This window comes from Anser anser (genome assembly GCF_964211835.1).
Source record: "Anser anser genome assembly, chromosome: 1".
NCBI classification, from domain to species: Eukaryota; Metazoa; Chordata; class Aves; order Anseriformes; family Anatidae; genus Anser; species Anser anser.
In genome coordinates, this window is record NC_139720.1 from 10,503,792 (window position 1) to 10,527,328 (window position 23,537).

The following is a 23,537-nucleotide window of genomic DNA, read 5'->3' on the forward strand; positions in this document are numbered from 1 at the left end:
AGAGGGGGGAAATGGCCCCATATTGCTCCTAGGAAAGTTCAGGTTGAACACTATGGGAAAAAAAAGAGAGAGAGAGAGAGAGAGAGAGAGAGAGAGAGAGAGAGAGAGAGAGTAACACAGCTCTGGATCTACACACCCAGAGAAGCCCTGACATCTCTGTCCTTGGTTTTCAGGTGTTGCCCAGGTGAAGCCACAGATGACCTGGTCTAGCCTGGTGACAGTCTCACTCTCAGCAGGAGGTTAAATGAGATGTCTTCCCTAGATCCATTCCTACAAACATTCTTTCCATTCTGTGGTAATAATGGAAATAAATTTTGCATATATATTTTCTGAGGACAAAAAATCTGTCTAATCTAAAGATAACTTTTATTTATTTTTTTTACATGTAGAGGCTGATAAAAAGAACAAATTAGGTGTTTATATAGGTACCTATCTAAGCTAACTTTCCCTTTTGGATTGATGATAAGCATGAAGAATTTGAGTTGTAAAATTGTTTATGTAGTGCTTGATGTACTGACAAATTAAGCAATGCACCCTCATCTCTGGCTATTGTATCAGTACCTCAAGGCTACACAGCAATTCCAGCACTTGAGACAAATCTTCCTGACCATTTGTTTTCTTTCCAACAATTGAATGCATTTTTATTTATTTATGATTTGAGGGAATGATTGCAGTGAAGGCCATTTATGATGAAAATGAATGATAAAGTAATAAAATGAGCATAGAAACCAATTATTTCTGTTGAAAACTAGTCTACAGTGTTCTCAGTTTAAATATATATATATATATTCTTTATAAATACAGAAGGAATGGTGTTTGAAATTGTCATGACTGTGGGAAAAGAAATATAAATATCATTGCACAAACTTACTAAGTTTAGATGGAGATTCTGACATGGTTAACATAGGAATGTGCACATTGGATTCCCACTGCAGAGTGACTTTGGTGCAGACGAATTTAAATTGGAAGATGTGCTTCCCGAACATGACTAACATCCTCTAACTGCTCACAGGCATTCAGTCCACAGGACTAGACTACAGTTAGTCCAAAGTCAAATGCCCCCATTGCACCTGGTCTGGACATTTAGTCCTCAGTGTAACTGTTTTGCACCCCAGATTTGCTCCTATTGTGCCACAGTGCTTGCTAATATGAACAGAGGTTCTGTTTCAGTGATGTTATTCAGGACAGTCTGTGATTGCACAAAGTTTTCCTTGGGAAAATCTTGACCTTACTGACAATGGCGAACCTTTTGAAAGTGATGACAAATCCAGCAAAATTTCATAACTTTTTCTCCCTCCACTCCTCTACTTTGTATTTCCTTGAAGTTGGTACGATTTGAAGAGATTTATCATTTTATAGTAAACACTTGCTCTTTGTAGAGAAACAGACCCACAGTAAAGAGGGGAAAAAGCAAGTCCACAGAAATCTTCTCTTGCATTACTGCATTACTCCATTCCCTTGTCCATTCTTAAAATATATTTTTTTCATTATAGTACTGAAATTGGAGCTCATAAGATTCCTTGAAAGAATTTCAGATAGAAGCTGCAATTATTGTTGTTTAGGTGCTTTCACCATGTCATGCTTTATATTTGCAGATGCCATTACTCTGTGTTGTAAAGCATTCATTCAGGTGCAAGAAATTTTGTTTGGTGCTGACATTCAAAGACTGTGTTGAACATTTTAGGTATTTACTGTGATTTTCCTTGGTTATCTCCTATTAAGTGATGTAATTTTAATGTGTTTTTGTCACGAGTTAGAGTGGCTTTTTATGTAAACTAATTGATTTTATAGAGTCATGGAAGTATTTGCAATCATGAAGATGGTAGGTACCCACTAAAAGTGGAGAGTCAGTGAAAATATTTTATAGCTGCTCAGTATTTTTTGGAAACAGCTATATGGAAAAAAAAAAGAAAAAAAAAAGTATTACACTGAAGACAACACAGAAACTATGTGCTTTCTTTCAGATAGCAAGCAACAACAGCTTTGTCTTTCTCTACTACCAGATTTTTGTTATTCTTCCTGTTCTCACTTTGTTTAAAACAGATTTTTATGTAGAATGAAAATGGTCAGTTTTTGCCTGGGGCACGTGTAAGCTTGCTTTAACCTTTTCAGAATGACTTTTGTAAAAAAAAAATATAAATAACTTATTGAAATACCTACTGGTAACTCCCTTAATTTTTCCGTGTTTAGATAGGCTTCATTGAGTTCAGTAAACAGTCATATTATTTAAGTCCTTAAACAGTGAGATTATTTACAGTAAGAGTTTTTCTGGATTAATAGAATTTGGCTGAGAGGAACATGCCATTAGCATCCATTTTTTCATTGCTCAGGGCTAAAACAGTGTTACACGACTCTGAAAAAAATACAGAGTTTATTGTATGCATGCCCCTTAAGTAATGGAAGCTTGAGTGTATGGCTGATTAAGCAGTTAAACACTAAACTATTGAGTAGGCTGTGTATAGTCACAGAAGTGACTATCAAAGGACTTACAGCAGTCTACACAGACCTCTTGTAGTAAGGGATGTGCAGAGCAAGAGACATCCAAATATGGCAGTTGAAAGTACATAGCACAAATAAAACACATGCTGTTTGCTAGTGACTGGAGCTTGAGAGCGTCTTTGGCATATGGCTAAGACAATAAACTGAATGGAAAAAATATGATAGGACATGAGAACTACTGGAAGAATGCATGAGCTAATGCATGAGGAACTTGGTTAATGTATATAAAGTAGAGCCATAGTTTGGATTCTTTGGATTCAAGCTACAAGACAGCTGACCTCACCACTTTGCCAATTGTTAGGCTTGCTAGCATAGTGCTGGGAATAAAAAAGCCTCGTGTGAGAAATCCAGTATTAAATTTACATCTGTGAAAGGTGAATAGTATGTCCCTAGGATAGGTGTGAGTAGACACAGCACAGGAGAAATCAGTGCACAAAACCCTCTGGCCTGAATGGCTAAAGGTAGTGTGACACCTGGGGAGGTCCCTGAGCACTTGTCTCATGTGAAGAGCTGCCAGAGCCTGTGGGAGAGGAAAGCATGGAACGAGCAGGTAGCATCTCTTAGACCATTGTCAGGCAGCTTTAGAAAGAAATGAAGGCTTAGCATTTGACTAGGCATATACAAACACGTTGGCTTTTCTTTTGAAATTTTAAATGCCCGGTTGATCACTATCAGCTTTTCACAATGGAAAATTAGTAGGACTTGGTTTCTGTGCAGTCATGTCGCTCTTACTCTGGAAGCTGCTTAAACCAAGACTTACACCAGCACACACACAAACAAACAAACAAACAAACAAAAGAGTCCAAAGCAACGTAAAAAGAAATTCCTATTTCACTGCATGGAGTGCTAAGTCAGCTGAGTGGAAGTGGAGAGCTACAACTGCTCTGGGTGGTTTTGCTCATTCCTTCTTTGTGCAAATTAGCAGGGTGGAGAGGTTAGGGGCTTGCAGCACTAAGCTATTTCTGCTCACACTTCCTTGCCCAAACGTCTGTTGAACCAATGACAAGGATGATGATTCTTTTCATGGTTCTGCCATGATTTCCTTTATGATTTTGGCAGGTCCCTTGTAATTCATTTAGCCTTTCAGGAAGTACCAGTTTTGAGCATGTATTATTGACAATTGCTCAATAAACATAACAAAGAGGGTGGTCCCTTTTACTTGTCCAGATGACTGATAACAAATAAAAGGTCAGTTTCAGATTTCATAGGTCACTTACTTTCTTCTTGTAGGAACAAAAGGTATCTACCCACTCTCCCTCCCCAAAACCACTACAAATGGACTGTGTGAATGATGATGTGACTCTTCTTATGCTGACACACTTTCTGGATTGGCATTTGAAAAGACATGGTAAAAGTCAAAAGTCTATGCAGTAAATGTGCACTGGCTAAGAGAAATACAATTTTAGCTGGAGCAAAAGACGATTCAAAAGCATCCCATCAAAAGTGGAGAAGAGAGAATTTTCCAATCTTACCATGACAGCAAATAGCAATGGGTTTTACAGCTAACTTGCACAGCACATGACACTTGATTATACTGTATTTAACAGGCTCCAAGGATATGGTAGCTGAGCTACCTGTACCTTGCTGGTATAGGAAAGCCAATATCCATTGATTTCTTCTACAGTACATATTGGTACACATTCTCAGTATTTCATTATATTGTATACTATAAAAAGAAAGCGTGTATGGAAGAATTGTATTTTTATATTGTATTTTTGTATTTTTATATTAAAGCTTATAAGCATAGACTTTTCATCTCACCTAACACTATGAACTTAGAATGTAGATATTCAAGTTTGACATTGCCGTTAAGAATTTCCTGGCTTTTGTGCATAAATCTGCTACTGTCGTCTTCTTTGGCTTTTCCATTGTACATCATTATTTTACATCCATTTTGTTCTACTGCATCAACAACTAGTTTTAGCTGACTCAAAAAAAGGATATCTACAGAGATGGATATCATGAAAATAAATGTCTGTATTGTGCGTGCATGCATTCTTCTCCTGATGTCTGATGTTAGTCTTTTTTTTTTTTTTTTTTTTTTCTGTACTGGAAATGAGGAGAAGCAAGCGTTTTATGATGAGTGCTTATCATAAACTACGGTTTAGAAATGTCTGATTTCATGTTTGCAATGTGAAGGTAATGTATTCAGAGAAAGAGAAGAAATAGAAAAGATTTATGCACAATTAGGAGTTTAATTGGAGTAGGAATGTCAACATTTTTCTCCACAAATGCTCTTCCTTGAAAGTACTCTCCTCTTGCCCTTGGAGGATGTACAGTAGTCTACATAAATCAAAGTGTTAAGTTGATTAAATATTAAACACAAATTCTAAACTTTCATTAAAGTGCTCTGTTACCTTGGTAAGACTACTGAAAGCTATCTCATCCTTCTTATCCAAAGTATCATCAGTTGTACTGCATGCAGCACATCTCACATAGCAGCGCACTCTCGTATCGTACATGAAAAGAGATTATGTTTCAGAGACAGACTTAGAAAGGGGTATAAGTGGATCAAATTTTGATTGTGCTACTTTGTTGTGTGCTAAAGGCCTTTTAAACATCACTTGATCTCAGAATACTTTCCAGATAGCCATTCAACAGTCATGATAGCTTGTAGAAAAAAAAGGTTATGCTAATTCTGCAAATGCGTGGTGGTCAGACATCTCTGTCTTTGTTTAGCTTCTTCTGTTCCCACACAGATCAGGTGCTTGTAAATGTGACAGACTGGCCTGTACTCTAACTCTCACTTGAATATAAGATATGAGGGGGATTTTGTTGAGAGATCTAGTTTGACAATTTGTTTCAGGAATGCTTTTTATTATTATTTTTTTTCCCAAAACAAAAATGGGCATTTAGACACTTGTGAAAGCTCCTGTACTATTTACCCCATGTTATAGTCCTTGGTACAGCTCAGAACCCCTAAGTCAGGCTTTGTACTCATCCTTGTACTAGGAAAACATTCAGGGACTTCATTTATACTCCCAAGCACTAAGCACTGTGTAAAGCTATGGTAAGGATATAGTCTCTATCTGTAGAGTTAATCATGTAGCAGAACACTAAAGGTGTACAAGTTAAACAAGCTACTCATAATTAGTGCCAGATAAACACACTCTGCCTGTCTGCAGACAAAGCACCTGCCTGTTACTGCTGCTTAACTTTCAGGCAACAAAATCAATGAAGGGGTTTGTTGCTGTCACTGTCTCCTGAAGCTGAACTTCATGTCTGTTGCCAGCTCTCTCAAATAACCCAAATAAAACCAAGGTAAATTAAAATGATTCTGAATATTACATTTAAGCATAAATACATTTTAAACCACATTCTTGTATAAGAGGCCTGATCCATTATTTCCTTTAGATGCCTCTTAAATCAAAGAGAGATTTGTGGAAATGATTGAGGGAGGAAAAGACTATTTATATTCATAGAAGACTGAACTCAACGGAACTGGCACACGGAGATGGCTCACAGGGTCTTGATCAGGTTGTGATCCATTTCAAATCACCCTTGAGCATCCAGTCCTGTTTGCATCCCATCTGCTATGTTCATCTAAAATAATGCCTGTAATCCAAACAGAAAGAAAATCTAGGACCTTCCAATGTACCTCTGAAGTGTTAATCAACACCTAGGATGTAAGACATGACAATGGGACAGGCACTGGTTTTAAAGGTTTTCATATTTGCAGCATAACAAATCAGTTTGTGTTTGGAGTAGACTGTGACCTTTATTCAGTGTAATCTAACTAGAATCTTTCACAAAATTTGTCTAGTGGGTTAGTGCTGGTTGAAGCCAATTTTATTTGACTTTCATGTGTTGTGTAAGGTGCTTCATTTACTACTACTTCAATAGAAATACCTCTCTGTGAGGGACTATTTTGCAATAAGCAAATGGAACACACCTTATCGTGCTGTGAAGTTTATTTTAGCATGTATGCAGAATAATAGGAAAAAAGAGAACTATTTCTCTATTTCTTTTCCTACTCATTCTTCTTTTTTTTCTTTTTTTTTTTTCTTTTTTTTTTTTTTTTCTCTTTTTGGCAGCAATTACATTGACCAAAAAATCTTTCCTTGTTGTGGCTCCCAGTCAGCAGTGGACTCATTGCATTAAATGGGACTAAACGGGACCGTTTAAGACAGTCCTAGTGTAGATGTACTGGGGAAGAGAGAGTTGTCTGATGAGTGTTAGGTCTGAAGTACAAACAGCATACATACGCAAAGCGGTTTGCAATCTGAGCACAGAGCTTTTCCTGTAGTGTTTTAATATGTTGGAATCAGACAAAAATAAGAGAAAATTATGAAAGTTATGCTTATGAAATATAAAATTGTACAGATTACGATACAGTGAGTATGGCTCTACTATTTCAGAGCTATCTTAATGGTGAACATGAGAACACAGTTGTGCTAATGTTTTTGCCTTCCCTTCTGTCTGGGGAATGTTACATATTCAGAGATGTCAAGGCATGCAGTGTAACCTTGGAATCTGGTATGTTGTCACAGCAAAATTGTATTACAGTCATGACAATGAAGAGAAATGCAGAAACTGCACCCAATTTAAAAGGCTCTTTCATCTTTTCTCAATGATATTGATAGCCTTTCTACTGAGCAATCCGGAAATTCTGTAGGGTAGCATTTTGTAAATAAAATTAAAGAAAAAAAAATATGAAATATTTTCATTAATGGAGATTTGTCTAAACTAAGCAATTCATCTATTTTAGTTTACATTCTTTCACTGTGAGACCAGTCTCTTCATTCCCAATTTCAGCCCCTGCTAAGTATTGCTCTCTTCTACTATTAACACTCATCCAGGCCTAAATAAATGCAGCATGATCTTCCAGAGTTGACATTTTCCCTGCTTGCCAGGCTCTTTCTTATTTTCCTCTTTTTTTGTTGCCTGAATGTGTCATATCTGTGCCTTTTAAATGTCGTTAGTCACCTCTGCTAGCCCAGGCTGGATCCAGGGTGCAGGGAGGTAGCCTGAGGTAGGGAGAGGCTGGCCTTGTTTGCATGGTCAGATTCAAATTACCATTGCTGCTTCTGTTTGAATACCTTTCTCTCTCTCTCTCTGTTTAAGGAAATCAATCCTTTTTTAGATCACTCTCAGTGAATCTGCAATTTTATGTTAAACTGTTGGCAGTGCACTCCCTTCAGAACAGTTATCAACACTGATCTGGATTAATAATTTTAAAAAATAATTACTATTTATGATTGTGACTTAAAAACTCAGTACATTATACTGGGAAATGGAAATGGAGAACGTTGCTGGAAAACAAAATGGAATGCACTCTTGTGATTTATCTGTTTTGCGTAACGCAGAGGCATTACTTTAGCAATTGACTTTTTTTCTTTGCTCACTGTAATGACTGCTAAAGATACTGATTTAATCAACCAACCATGCAAGTGCAATGATTGTGAATCAGATCGTTGTGAAGCAAACAAATGTTTCACAGTAAATTGCCAAGGGATACCAGCTACTCTGCTCTGTTTTTACTCAAATAGATTGTCTTTTAAGCAGCTGCCTCATAAAAAGTCTTCGCTATGTATGGACCTTTAATCAAAATGTCACTAAAGCCTGCATTCTGGTATGCTTCATTTGAAACACATCCAATGCTCTTATTTATTAAATTGTCCAGTGTCGATTGCAGCCACCATTAACCCTAGTAAGCAAAGATGGATGAGGGAATGACAAAAAGCTTGTGTCAGAGTTGAGATCAGTTGCCCGTGTGTGATGTCTTGATCTATTTGTACATCTCTCTTGGGGACCATCGGGCAATTAAGTTCACCCGTTTCAAACACAGTCCTTTCTGTGCACTCTGATTTGATAGGAGAATGGGTAATTCCTGGTAATGACTACTACATCTGTTCAATTATATTGTGCTGTATTGATGCTTAATTAGAGAATGTGTTGAAATTGGGGAAGGGGACAAGTGGAAGAGGGGAGGGTTGGCTTCTGAGTAAATGTCAGACACTCTTCCGTAATAGCCTGTCTTCCTAATGTGCATTGAATACACTGACAAGTACTGTGGCCTCCTGACCTTAGAGCATTTACCCCAGCCTGAGAAAGGAAAGCAAAGCCTCTTTGAGAAGGCATTGTTTTAAAGCTGAATTACATTTAATGTCATTCTTGTTCAGCTTTGCTGTGAACTGACCCTTACAGCCCTTTGGCCCCGTGCACACAGTTGGAAGCCATTTCTGTGCCTGAGCTTTCTGAATCAAACACATCACCCAGGCTTTCAAAAGTGAAGCCCAAACATTGTGAGCACGTACTCTTTTGCTTCTAAGGTTCATATGAGTTATTTGTTATTTGTAAGAATTCTTTTTCTGTTAAGGAATGAAACTGAGACTTTCATATCACTCCAATAATGACATTTAGTATTATCTTTCAATCTCCAGCTTCTGCAGATTTAAGAAAAATACTATCTATCACTACTGGAGGATTACAACAAAAATATGAGATCTGCAAAGCTGTGCATGACTGAACTAGCCTGTGAAGCCTGACACTAGCCATTTCAAAAGGTTAATTTTGTAATGCGAAAGACTGAAATATGGTTTTAGTTGCTTCTGGTTCTTTATGGAGCTATTGCATTTATTTATTTATTTTCCCAGTAGTTTACAACTAGCAATTCTGATATACAATTGGTCTGTCCAACACCCTGGAAAAACTTAGTCATGGTTTTATTATATCTAAGGTTCATCTGCACCAGCTTGTACAGATGCTGCCCTGATCCAAACAGGAGACCTCACCTCCCCTAGGCTGATTAACATACAAAGAGTTTACGGATTTGGATCTCATATTGTAATGGACAGTTTTCAAAACTGTTTTCAAGACAGAAGACTGCTGTGTGTCTGGGAACAGACTGATAACCTCCTGAACAGGATGAAAAGAATGCATTGATTATTTTCTCATAAACTATTATCCTTTTCGAATAGCCATTTGCATCCCAGGAACCACAATATGCCAGCTGCGCCTTTAGCAAAAACTCAGTGTAATTCAGAGCGACTTTGTGAAATGGAAAGAATTTAAAGGCTGCATGCATGGCTATTGCTAATTTTGATGCTAATTTCTGTAGAAACTTAATATTCTATGACACAGTCTTTTGCTTATACAATAATCTCTGCTTTGCCTCTTTTGCATCTTTTGTCATGATATTTTACTTTTTGTTTTAAATGGCCGCACTAAACGCAGATAGTGGTTATCTTTCAGAAGATGGAGTCTATTTAGGTCCTTCCAAAACAATGCCTCTTTATTACTGTAAATGCTGTTACTATACATGCTACAGTAGTGGCATGTTAGGGAGGTGACAGCTTTGCACATTGGAAGTCAGGCTTTGAAAGGAAGAATATATTTGCAAATGAAACAGCTGATTAATTTGGATGTGCTGCTTTCAAGTAAAATTCTTTGGAGTACATTTTGCAACAAAGATTTCTTAAAGTATGTAATAATTTGAAAAAAACATCATTACAAGAAGTGTAGCATTCCATTGAAGTAGTACAGTTGGAGTCAGTTTTTTTTTGTGTGTGTGTAAGTTAGACTACATGGGTTCATCAAAAGGTGGCATTCTGCCATCTGATATAATAGATGTTTTATTTATGAATCCTTGTCATTATTAAACGAGAGATCAACATCACTGAAAACTGCATTTTAAAGGAAGCTATAAAATTTGAAGCTTGGTATTGAACAGCTTATAACTGTATAGTACAAAACCTGCATTTTTGTTGCCAATGTTTGTTGCTTTTTAGTGCTTAAGTGATCATGGAATATTTTTAAAGTTTCATATTAAATGAGCATTATAAAAACATACAATTTTAATAATCATAATTTCATACAGAGTTATTAGAAAGATTCTCCCTATACAATCAAGCCCCATCTTCCAGAGAACATAAAAACTTGCATATTCTTTAAGCATCCCTCTATTTTTGTGTTTAACTTTTGCATTTAGGCAAGTGGCAAAACCAAAAAAAGGCAGACTTGCTGTGCAGGATCTGAGTGCAGTTCAGCTGGGTACTTAAATTATGTGACTACTGCCACTTGCATAGGAGGAATTATTCATCTACTCATGTACCTTGCTGCAGCATCTGTAACATCTGATTTGCTGGTGCTGGTGTCAGTCCTGTGTACTAGACTTCATGCTGCTACAAGCAAAACTCACATTAGACACTCAGATAAAGATATAGAGCTGAGCTGATACAATGTCATTGGCTTAGCTGCAGTTATCTAGTGCATTGTATGGGAGGTGAAGTATTTAAATACCCTTTCCACTCCACCGCCCCCCCTCCCCCCCCCAAAAAAAAAAAAAGGTCCTGATTTATATTAAGTTCCCTGAAAGACAGGGAGATACAGTTTTAAGAACTTGTTCATGTGCTGCTGAAATCAAGAGAAGTTTTGTTGTTCGCTACTTCAGACGTACCACTGTGGACAAAATGAGATGGACATTTGGTCATTTCTGTGAACACTTATACTAACTAGCATTTCTGTTAAATATGTTTGTTCAATGCTGCATATATATCTATTCACATATTCAATTCAAACCTAAACAAAAAAAAGTTATTCTGTATGCATTCAATGATAGATAAGCTGGAAGAAAAAAAAAAAAAAAAAAGCTAAACCGTTTTATTTTTTATCTGAGTTATTGTATATATTTCAAATTGTTTTAGAAAGTTTGTTTCAGTCTCAGGTCTGATCCTGCAGCTCTTTGTCAGTTTGGGGCAGGCTTCGAATTCAGCCTTGTCGGGTCACCTCCTTGTACAGCAGTATGATGCTGCTGCATTATGCAGACATTATGTAGTCTCTGTTTTCACGTAGTTATACCTAGATACTATGGTTTTTTTCAGGTATATTATGTGAAGGTAAATTTGTTACCACAAACAGCTATTCAAACTAATTGCATGTTTTAAGGGGATAAATGTGTGTGCTATTGTTATTGTGGTTGTCTCTGCTGTTTATTCACACTTCCAGTCCATATGTGTAGCTTCTGCACTGTAGATGCATGAAAGCTAGCTATTGCTATGGTAGTGCACAGGTGATGATATTTTCAGATGAAATTCTCACTGAGTTGGAGTTGGTGCATGTATCTGCAGATGCACAGGCATAAGTAAGTTCCTGAACACATTCCTGATTTGTATGAACCTCTTTCTTTTTTCCTTTAATCTCTTCTATACTGTTATCCAATCTGCCATATTGCAATTTACTTATGCTTTTTTTTTTTTTTTCTTTTTCCAGGGCTAAAATGTAATGCTTATTAGTTTGGGGAAAAAAAATCATTTTAATACGGTTAAAGTGTGACTGTGATATGTTAAGCACAACTGATAAAATCATTTTTTTGCCTGAAACGCTTTGGAAAAATTGTGCAGTTAGCACTCTGTAAAGTTCCATTACACTGAGGTTTATTTTTCAATCATGGTTTTCAAGACATGCTTTTTTTATTCCACATTTATAGGTATTATACCATTATTAGGGTTAATGTATAATATAAAACACTGAAAAAACACCAACATTTATGTATTACTTTGCTTAGGGAGCAGGTTCTAATCCAGGTTCCATTGATACAATATTGGAATAACATGAAATTCAGTTTTGGTCTCCTTTTTACTAAAGGGTGATTGATTTTAAGGGAGTATCCGTGTTTGTAGTAGAGTGATAAACTTAGTCTGGGCTGAACTGTATGCTCTTTAAATACTAGGTACCAGAGCTGAAGCAAAGATAGGATGAGAGTCATCTTTGGTGTTGTTCTGGGGAAACTCCAGTGAGGGCAGATACACCTGTTTCTCTCTGATGGCAGCTTCTCTGATACTGATCTCCAGGAGATCTACATGGTTAGGCCATATGTAGAGCTTTGGAATTTAAAACAAAATGTTTGCGTTTCATCTAGCACAGATTAGAAACAAATTAGGGATTCTTCATTTTGAATGTATGTTTCTGAGCTACAGAAATGGTAACTAGATTTAGAGTGTTTATGTTTTTAATGCTAAGCAATAAATGGTATATCTGATTGTAAAAGCCTTTAATGAAATACATCTGAGGACTAATGATAGTTATTTAAGTTATAAATGAATGTCTTCTCTGTTAAACTGTTTTAGCACTATAATCTTTGATAATTAAAACATAATCATTTTAAGGAGTTTTTATTTATTTTTTATTTTTACAGCTTACAGTAATTTTGCAGCTGATTGTACTTGTCAGGCTTAACATTAAAGATTGAGTTTAAATTATTAAATGATATTTTGTGCAACAGTAATTTCCGTTAGAGGATATTTTTCATGTTATTTGCTAGGAAGCTTTAGACTCCAAAAGAACACTTTTGGCAAAGTAAAGAGAAATATTTGTGGAGCAGAAGCTGTAATTATGACCATGAGTGGCTAAACACCTGTCAGACACTTGGTTTAGGCTGAACCAGCTTACAAAATAATATGACCATGCCCTGATGATGGCTCTTTAAAATGAGAACCTCATTTATGGAATTACTTGGTCATTCCCATTTAACATCTGTGTGCTTTGGGGTTTCTACAACCCACTTATTAAATGGGAAATGCATTCTACCACCCACTTATAAAAATGAGAGGGGATTCTACTTTTCTTGGCACTTGGGCAAACACCAGGCAGATCCATGTGCCACTCATAGTTGACCATTTCCATCCCTGAACCTGCCACTGGGTTTGAACATGAAAGAAGAAAACCATTGCTTAGGACATAGGCGGTCACTGAGACGCGATATCTGTCCTTTGCTTGCCATGAGCATCGTCCTAGAAGTGAGTGGTGGAACTTAGATCTGCTGAGCTGGGGCTAAATCAGGGGGCTGCTCCTTCTGCTTCTGTCTGTATAGATGCTGCTTCAGTAGGTTCTTAGTGCCCCATTTATTAGGGGTGTTCCTTGGAAGGACAGCGGTTTAGTGAGTACACCTGAGTGCTTGTTCTATGAAGTCTATGATGGAGAGGAACCATGTTTATGTATGAGAAAGTGTTCGGAAAAAAATGGAAATTTTGTATAGCTTCTGTGACATGGATGGCTTAAACATGGAATAAGAGCTTAAAAATCCCAAGTCTAAATATTAAGACTTCTGCTACTAAAACTCAAATATAGAGTGAAGAGTTTGCTGTCTACATTGACTCTGTCTACATTATGACACAGATATTATGTCTCATTTCCCAAATGTTTCAGTTTGAGAAATGTAAGATAATTATTTCAAGCAAAATTTTTACATCTTGAAATGAAGAAAGAACAAGAGGGTCTCTTAGGCCTTGGCTATAGGGGCTGTTTCCTATCTGGAAAGGCTTTCCAAACTGCATGGACAGACGCTCGTCACATTTGGGCTGGTAAAACAGTCAAAGAGGGCAAAGGAACAAAGTACTATTTTTTCTTCTTGCCAATGAAGGAAATATTTTTGCCTATGGAGTAGATGATGCATTTTGTGCATCCATTTGTATGTAAAGACAGAGCATATCTTCCCCACTTTCCCTGCTCTGCACAGTAGTTAAATGTCATGACTTAATCTGTACTTTGTTTTTATTATGGAAAAGTTCTTCCAAACATTTATACAATATTTTGTGATATATTTTTCAACACATAGCTGACGGTGGATATATATGCCTGTATCATCATTATAATAAAATAAAGTGGGATCTGCAACACTTGCAGCACAAGCCCCTTAAATTCGTGAACTCTTAACTTCTTTGTGAGTTGCTATACATTATGTATAGTATTTATATCATAATTCTGTGGTATCATTCTATCACATAGTCTGTTAGCCTATTCCCAAGCAACAGAAAGAAGATTGTTGGAGGAATGTACACAACCGGAGGGGTTCACAACAGCTGTAGAGGTTATACAATGAGGTGACAATATCTCTGAATGATGAATTTAAATCGCCTCTACTCTGTGGATCTAATTGGATTGTTACAAATCCTGTAGTAAAATCTAGAAGATTCACATATTCTTATACTGACTACTTTGCCTTAATTTGCTTTTGTATCACATCTAAATTATATAACCCTCTTTTATTTATTTCTGGCTACTCAGTGGGGATTTGAGTACCATCACTTTATCAAGAGCTTAATCTGATAACCATGGGATTTGAGTGATCTTTGCATCAGTCTCTGCATATCTAACCTCTTCTTTCCTTGACTTAGAATCAATGGGATTTTAGGACACTATTTTATTTTTTCTAGTATTTCATAAAACTTGCCATTATTACTCTTTCCAGAGTCTGGTTCTCTGTAAATCTATCCTTCCACCCACATATCTGAAATGCTGTACTGTCAGCTTAATAGGTCTTCAAAATATATAGTGGTATTAAAACTCAGTAGTTTTGCAGTAGGAGGTATAAATGCAGCAACATGGGTAATTTCTGTGTAGAAGGTTAGTAATTCCATCATAGCATAGTTTCTTCTTTCACATGCCTTCTATCAATTACGATAAGAGTTTGTTTGCCCTTTAGTGTTGCCTAAGAGTGGCAAAGAATGGTTGAAAATACTGCTTTTATGATAATTTTGTAGACTTTCCCCTCTCCTTCACTGTCAGGAAATCTTCTAAAAAGCTTCTGATTCTGAAAATGAAGGATTTTCTGAGCAATAAAATAAAGTGTGGAGTTGCTTGTAAAAATATAGCAAGGCTTGCTGTCTCACTCTTTCTGAGTCTAATCTCATCTATCTTCATTTTTCAAGCATTACTTTGCCAATAGTGGTACTTTTTTATATAAACTAAGAAATACTGAACTATTGTGGAAAAAAACAATCTTCCTCTTGCCACTTAAACCTTTCATTATTCTAATTGTTGTTACTTTTGCATGCAAGAGCTCTTCAGAAACTTGAACAAAATGTAAGCTTAACTGAGGAGAGCTGGATGCAGATCTCCAACATATCACATGACTTAAACTGGCAGAGTTAAGGTCTGCACATGCCCCTTTAGATTGTAAGAGAGTATCCAAGCAGAAGTCAGCTAATAGGCCTTAAATTAGGGTGAATAGTCTACAGAGCTATGGTATGTAATTAAATGAATCTACTTTCCTTGAAGTCAGCAGAAAGGAATTGCATCAGCTTCAGGAGGAAGAGGTGTTAGCCCGGCTGTTCTACATGTACCTCTCTTGTTTTCTTGTAGTCTTGTAATTGAGCAGTGCTCTGTTCTGCAAGTTTGGCATACAAGTTTAACATAAAATAGATTTTTAATGAAGTTAAAAGAAAGATTTCTTAAGTTGGCACCTGCTATATTAAGTTTTACTTGGAACATGAGTGAGGGCCACCAGCAAAAATCCTTTGACTTTACTGAAAAAAAAAAAATATATATATATATATATATAAAGAGGAAGAAAGGATTTCTGTGTTGTCAAAATAGCTGTTATGCTAGGTTGGATAATACTGTAATGTGGATGGATGGCTCTGTAGTGTTCTGGCTGTTTCTTCATCAATCTGATCACAGCCCAGGCAGCAGCAGCAGGGTACCTCCTAATTCCGCAGTAAATGACCCGTATCTGTTTGTCTTTAATCAGATTATTCCCTTAATTATTCACATCACTTAGAAGCTTTGGTGGAAAGGCATGTGGGCTCTCCTGTTGTCCTGTCATTGCCTGATATGGGGAAAACCTGTGTGTAGGAGAATGGGGTTAAAATCAATTGTTCTGAAAATTGTAATCACCTTTCAGTGGAACATCCATTGCAACGTTCATGCCAAACCAATAGTGATAGGAACAAACTAACCTTTTGTACAGGCTTTCTGTTGTTACCCTTTGCAGAAAAATGACTGCTGCTTCTTTAAGTCATGAGACCTCATGTTTGCTGTGACAGCTTTCCAATTGTTAAATAAACTCTGACCATGAGCAGCTGTCAGGCAGATATTGCACTACAGGCTTCAGTTAAAAGGAGTACCAGACAAGCATTTCAGTGCCTAGAGGCGCTTGTTACATTTTTTCTTTTTTTTTTCTTTTTTTTTTTTAAAAAAAAGGACGGGTTTTAAAATGCAATGAGATAATATGATTCCCTTAAACAACAAAAAAAAAAGTTTTATTTTAAATGTTCTTCTAAATTTTCCCATTAAAGTTTTGGGATTGTTTGGGATTGTTTCCAGTTCAGGAACATGGACTGTCTAAAATGTATGCTGCAAAGACACTTTTGTCTGGTGGTGAGGTGGGAGAAATGAGATGCAGATGTTAGACCCTAAGGTAGTACTTATAATGTTACTTAAGTTCTTGTTGGAAGGAGAGGGTAATGATATAAAGCTTTCTCAGAAAGTTAGAATGCCATTTGACTATTTGTATTTCTGACAGTAGTCTAGAAAAATCCTTCCTAAGTTATTAATCTTTATGTTGGACCCTGCTGTTGTCCAGGCAAGTAAGAAAAAGACAATTTCCACTACAAAAAGTCCACTAGATGAAGATAAATATATAATAAAAAAGTCTTTTAAGGTAAATGCACAGTCAGGATTGGAAGAAGTGTTCTTATTTGTGTTCAAGTTATAGATGGGGAGGGAAATTGCTATTAAATTGGAATGAAGGTGGACTTCTTCCTATTCCATCTAAACTGATGCTATCTAATGTAACCTTCCTAAAAGTCAAGCTTGTATCCTAGCTGTACTGGGGGTCCTGGACCAGGAATCTAAGTTGTCTGGAGTTCTAACAGGGGCAATGGGGCAGCTCTGGAGGTGCCTTTCTTCATTGACTGTAGCAGAAACCTTGTTCAAAACAAAAGAAAAATAAAAAAGGGAGAAAAGTAACACCAGTCTAGGCAGCTAACTTCTAAACAGGATGAATCCTGAGCTAACTGTGGAAGCAGGAAGTCTACAGGATATATAAGATTTTATTGAAAAATAAAATATATATTTGCATTTTATATATATATATCTGCATATATATATATAATGAAAGAGGAAAACATTCCATATTTCATTTTCAAGTAATAGAAATATTAAGTAATAATAAGTAATTCATGTTTTGAAAAGTAACTTCCACCAGTAACTCAAGGTTAACTAACTAATTAATGTATTTTCTCACCATTTGAGTTTTCTTCAGGGACAGAGGGGAAAATATCCAGTAAAAAACAAAGCAATGGGAAATGAAAAAAGTCAATTTAAAAATCAATCCTCCCTGATTTTTTCTATCGACCCTTCTTAGAAATAACACCCAGAATTTTTATAACTGAAATGGATCATAAAAAATCTCAGTGTGTTCAATTATTTATTTTATGCTTTTGAAAATGTTTTTGGGTAATGTGTTTCACTTTTTCACCTTTTGTATACCTCATTCTTTCACACAGAAAAACAGAAAACATACAAAAATGGTAGATATATTTTTATTATTATTATTATTATTAATCTTGTGTTTATGAGTTGATACTGTTCTACAGATACATGTGATGGGCTTAAAACTGTGCTAAACAAAATGCACCATAAAAGATGATTTCTATTAACATACTGATAACACAACTGATTTCTATTTTATCCAAAACTAAATGTTTATATCATATAAGGTCTTTATGAGATTTCAACCAGGAAATTAATTTATTTTATATCGTACTCTGGAAAGAAAAGTATGGAAAATAAGATTTAGGAATATTAGCACAATGATGGAATCAGTTATAACAGTCAATGAAAATGTAATCAGTCCCTAAATCCTGATATATATCACTTTCATGTTACCATGTTAGAGAGGTAGGATGTGAATAAGTAAAGAAATAACACAGGAAGAGTATTCTTGGTGATACGATGCAAGGGGAAAAACAACTACAGACTGTTGACTCATTGCACCTGTAGCCTTTGTTGAACCTACACAGAAAAGCATCAGCATTAAATTGGCGGGGTATTCTCATTATCTGGGTTGGAGATAGGTAGCAAACTGACTAAATGGTACAGCAGACGTTCACCAAAGAAAGGGAAAATAGCCTAGAGATTGGTCAAATCACTGGTGTAAAAGGTAGGTAGGAAAAAATAAGTACTCCATGTCTGAAGCAGGTTGTTATGTCTGCGAGTTGTGTCTAGGCTAGCTCTCGTTTTAAAATTTCTCATTCTTGTCAGTGGCATGTTCCGCTAGCACATAACAACTCTGAGGGTGGGTTCAGACATGGACATTTTGCTACCATGTTCTTAAACCTTGATAGCCCCACAAATAATAAGGAACATCAAATAATAATAATAATAATAATAAATAAATAAATAAATAAGAGAAAAAGCCGTTCAAAAAGCTGTTCTATTACTGTGGATGAAGGGAGCCTTTAGGCACCTTTTAAAACATCCTCTCCATCTGCAGGTTTTTCTGTTAGCATACTTGGTCTTGTTGAAGCCCTGCAGCAGAGTTCTGGTGGGGCACTGGAGCTCGCACCTAAGAACAATCTCACTTTTGGGAGTCTCCAGTCTTTTTATGCATTCTGCTAGTGCTCCTTGAATTTCTGAAGATCTGCAAAGAGACTGGGGGAAGCACAGAGCTAAGAAGCAGTTTGAAGCAAACCCTCTTTTCATGCCATGATATGGTAATGACAGATCAGTAAGATTTTCATGCAAGACACTTGTTTAAGCTCTTCTAGTACACTCTCTATAGTTTCCCTTGAAAAGGCTCTATTGTTACTTCTCTTGCTCATTTATTAGCAGTTTATTGTTACTAGTCAACTAGGAGATGAATGAATTCTTAACAGTTGTTCTAGTACCTATCAGTCCTTTTTAAGTGCCAGTGGACTTGTGCTAGTAATTTTTTTTAATTCCATGTTACACATTTTCATTACAATGCTCATAATTCTGTGCATATCTTTTTTCCTCATGGATAATTAAATATTTTATACAGTGGAAAGCTTCCTGTGAGACTTTAGCACTATTTTACTTAGAAGCATTCATTTTAAAATCTTTTTTTTTAGAAGTCTTTTAAAAGTAGTCCCAAATTAGAAAAATACCTGCAAGCTAAAAAACACATTCATGCAAATCTAGATAATTACAACCTAAATGAGGTCTCCTCTTGCACTACTGATTTGGTATATGTAGTGGTTTAATGTATATCATATTTTTCCCCAAATTTCAGAATTATAACTTGACATTCCGCCATCTGGGCAAGAAGTCAGTCCACCATTTGCAGGACATAGCAATTACTCCACTTTCAGCTAAGGGAGCAGAAAGGCAAATGTCTGGCTTTGTGATGGGTGGTTTTTGTCATCTGTAAATGTGGAGTGATGCTCTGACACTTGTCAGGGACCATGGAATGAAGCATTAAACACAAGGATGAGATACTGTGTGTACAAAAGTATTGTATATAGCAAATATCATGCTAATATAAAGTGTTATAGTGGCAGTCTAAGGGTTGAAGTAATGTGGGTAGCTTAAGCAGGGAGATATTAATCAAAATGTTGCTCTTTTGTTCTGTTTTGTACACTGCCAGCAAAAAGACTTCAATTCTCACACTATGAGCTGCGGATGGATGAGATTATCATTAGCGGCTATAACTGGCAAAAAAAAAAGTTTTGGAGTATTCTTAGTTACAACACTGAAAATGTCTGGTGCAGTGACAAGATTTTGAAGAACAGACAGTCTTCTGAACAGTTTCTAGCATCTAGGAACTAAATCAATTAAAATTGCTTAGTGATGAACTACATTAGTGAAATAATTTTGATTATGACTTTTTTTCTCTCTTTTTTTTTTTTTAAGATGTAATTTTTATGCATCTGATACTCCTAGCATCCAGTTAGAAAACAATGGGAGTGCTGTACAGACAGCTTAAAATCACTGTTCTTTATCCAAAGATTTGGAAGGGAAAAATAAAAGATATGACACAATAGATAAGCGTCAAACAAGCCAAGTGAAAGGCTGGAGACAGAAGATGAAAACAGCCGTATCACAGGCAAAAGCCATGGTTAATGAGAAACCATGGTTACAATTTGCCAATTGCTTAAGCATTTTTTGTAAGGAATGCTGAGTCATAATTATAAGGCTCTCTCCTAGGTTGCATGAAACCAGTGTTCATTTTCTGATATAGATTTTTTGTAAATACCTTGAAGACATTTTGAACTAAACCTTCAAAAAGTTCTTGTTTATTTTGTTAGAGTATTTTGCTTGTGGTGTCTCAAAATAGGATTCACGAACGACTGTATTGATTGGGGAGCCACCCAATATTGACTGGAGAAGGATTTGTCTTATATCTGGCATCTTGTATCTGGCATTTTTGATAATCTCAGTACCCTTCTGTTAGGTGGTTCCCATTCCTACCTGCGCACAGATTATTCTGAGCTGCCAGAAGGTCCTTCATGATAGAAGTCAGCCAAGAATCTTCTTTTGCATTTGGATGACTAATCTTTTTATTCTAAAGCATGATGAAGGATCATTTAATAAAAGTCCCAAGTCACAACTCCATGATACAGTCTGTGACCTTTCAAGATATTGATTGTTGTTTAACACAAAATATATTAATAATGGTGGAAAGAAGGACTAAAACCAATCCTCCATAATCTTTCTTATTCTTCCAAATTTTCCAAGTTGCAGCAAAAATAGTCTCTCTTATTTTTCTCTTTCCTGATTTCATGTATAATCTTTTAAGCAGCCATTCCCAATGTATCACATTAAGACTAGGAAATGGCTAGGATAAATATAAATATCTGTTCCAGGTTTCAGAGCTGAGAGCAGTAATAATGACAGGAAAGATATGATAGAGGAGTTGGAGACGAAATTTTCTGGCTAGGCAAGCTACACCACTTTCTTCTGTTACTGGAATAAGCATAGATCTCACTGGAATACACTTGTGCCATAACTCATTTCCTGCTACAAAATGTGACATTGCATGTAAACATAAAAACTGTATTGGATCCAATACTTTTCCAAAGATTCATGTTTACTGCGCTTAGGGAGCCAAGTGTGCGCAGCAACAGCAGCCAGGAGCAGGTGCCCCTGGCCAGAACAACTCATGCCACCTATACCTGTGGCTGCCTGTCCTACTTCTTCTTCCTTGGAGTGTCCAGAGAGGGGCTGCAGGCCAGATTTACTCTGTTTTGTCAGCCTGCTTCCAGTTGCTGTTTTTCTCTGCTTGTTCTATCTGTTGGCAGAGGGACCTCAAGCCCATCCAGAAAGCTGTTGCTGTGAATGAGCTGTAGGCCAGGCAGGTTGTCCTGGTGGGCAGTGCACAGGCTCTGTTCTGGTGGTCTTTGCTACAGCTAGTAATAGATATGATGGCATGTTTGGTTTACAACAGACTAAGTGTGGGGGCCACACCAGAAAACTGTATGAGAACATTCATCCTGTGTAGGTCGTCAAAGTTTGGTAGAAGCTCTGCTAGAGGAAATAAATAATAAAAAAAAAAAAAAAGGAAAAAGACGGTAAATTAGGCTCTATCACATTTGGAAATAGACCTCAGTAGCTGTCAGCAAGAGTCTCCTGTAGTGATATGGTAGGGACAGCGTCTGGAGAGCACCAGGCATACTCCACCTGCTGAAAAGTAGAAGAAAAAAACACATGGCTTAGATTTTAGACAGTGAAAGAGAACACTGTTAGGATGTAGATTATTTTGGTCTATTACAAGATGATTATTTTTTAGCAAAGAAAACTCACGTATATTTTATATTCAATAATATCAACATATTCTGCTTTTTTTGTCCTTTTCCTGTAATATATAATTAAATGCAAGATCCTCACATGATTATTGAAAAAGTAAGTTCATGCATAAGAGAGGGAGAAAAGGAAAACAGAGAACATATCTAAAGCAGATTCACAGCTGTATCAGGTGGACTTCAGTGTCAACCTATTATGTGAGATAATAATACTTATTATCTGCCAGCCTTTATTTGTATTTGAGATTGTCATAGGTATTTGCCATTGATTTGACTGGACTTCTCTTTCTCTCTTCTTTTTGGTTTCTTTAGGATAAAATCATGGGTAGATAAGATGCAAGAAGACCTCGTAACTTTGGCACGAACTGCAAGTGGAGTGGACCAGCTTGCTGCGGTGAGTTGGAAGACATGCCTTAGAGTGCAATAACAGGAAGAGTGAAATGAATGGTGTGCATCATCTAGGTATTATGATCATTTAATTGTAACATAGTAAAAAGACTCTGGGAAATTAAACTCTGTAGTGTTTCTCTTCTACAGTGCTTACTGAAAGAGAAATGAATAACATAGGCATCATTCAATTCTCTCTTTTTGTGTTGCAGCACTTGCTCGTTGCTAATATTTAATCAGCTATGCAGCATTGGACATAAGGCTTACCATTACTGCAACACTCCCACCTGAAACAAGTGCTTTTATGTTATATGTTTGTCAGATAAAGTATCCAGGAAGCAACCATTCACAGCAGTGGAACATTCTGCTCTATATTAACAAGGGAGACCATTTTTTGACATATATTCACAGCTGTGAGGCAGCCGTTGGCTACAAGAAACAGATGAGAATGAAAATTAGTTATATTCAGCTATTTTAATTTAATACAAAGTGTGTTTTAGGAATGAACTTATTGTTGTAGGAAAGAAATTATTGTTTCATTGAGAAGACATTTTTCTATGCTATAATGCTATATTTCATTCACGGAGACTAAAAACACATTCTGAGATGGCAGAACAATGTAGTCACAATTCAGAAAATGTCAGGATTAGGCTACCTAAACAACTTTGTTTATATATTGTCACCCAGTATGCAACCACATGTTCATATATTTCCCTTTCCCTATCCCTGCCCATCCTGCTGAAGGAAGGACTGTGGCACTGCATGTACATGAGGAACATAAATACAGTTTGCAGAGATTATTTTAGTTGTGGCCTTTCCTAACATTTGAGTACTTGATATTGCAAAATGAATAAATGAGTATTAAAACAGATGTTTTAAATGCAGTTTTTAATCTTGGAAATCCCCAAACAAACAGAAAATACTGACCGAAACCAAAATATTGAAATCCTAGCAACAAAGCATTAGATTGATACACATGTGGGTTTCCACAATAGGATCTCAACAACGCAGAAATGTCTATCACTTAAGCTTCCTGAAGAACTTAAGGTTATTCCAGCATGGAAAGCTGATGGGATTTTTTGTAGGTGGATTTCACACATATCTGCTGACAGAGGACAAGAAGGCTTGCAAATCATATCTCTCTCTGCAGGTTTTGGTGAGGAGTTT

The 23,537-nt window shown here is 36.5% G+C and overlaps 1 protein-coding gene across 10 annotated transcripts in view; it reads left to right on the plus strand.

Moving 5' to 3' along the window:
• The window catches only part of CACNA2D1 (calcium voltage-gated channel auxiliary subunit alpha2delta 1), a 415,542-nt gene that overhangs the window by 36,410 nt on the left and 355,595 nt on the right, over positions 1-23,537 (plus strand). For all 10 annotated transcript variants that reach the window (XR_014578635.1, XM_083821360.1, XM_083821361.1 and 7 more), the window contains exon 2: positions 22,296-22,377. Coding sequence is in view for 9 of the 10 variants with exons in the window: in XM_083821360.1 (XP_083677486.1) it covers positions 22,296-22,377 (82 nt within the window). In the remaining variant the exon portion in view is untranslated. The remainder of the gene's footprint in view (positions 1-22,295; positions 22,378-23,537) is intronic.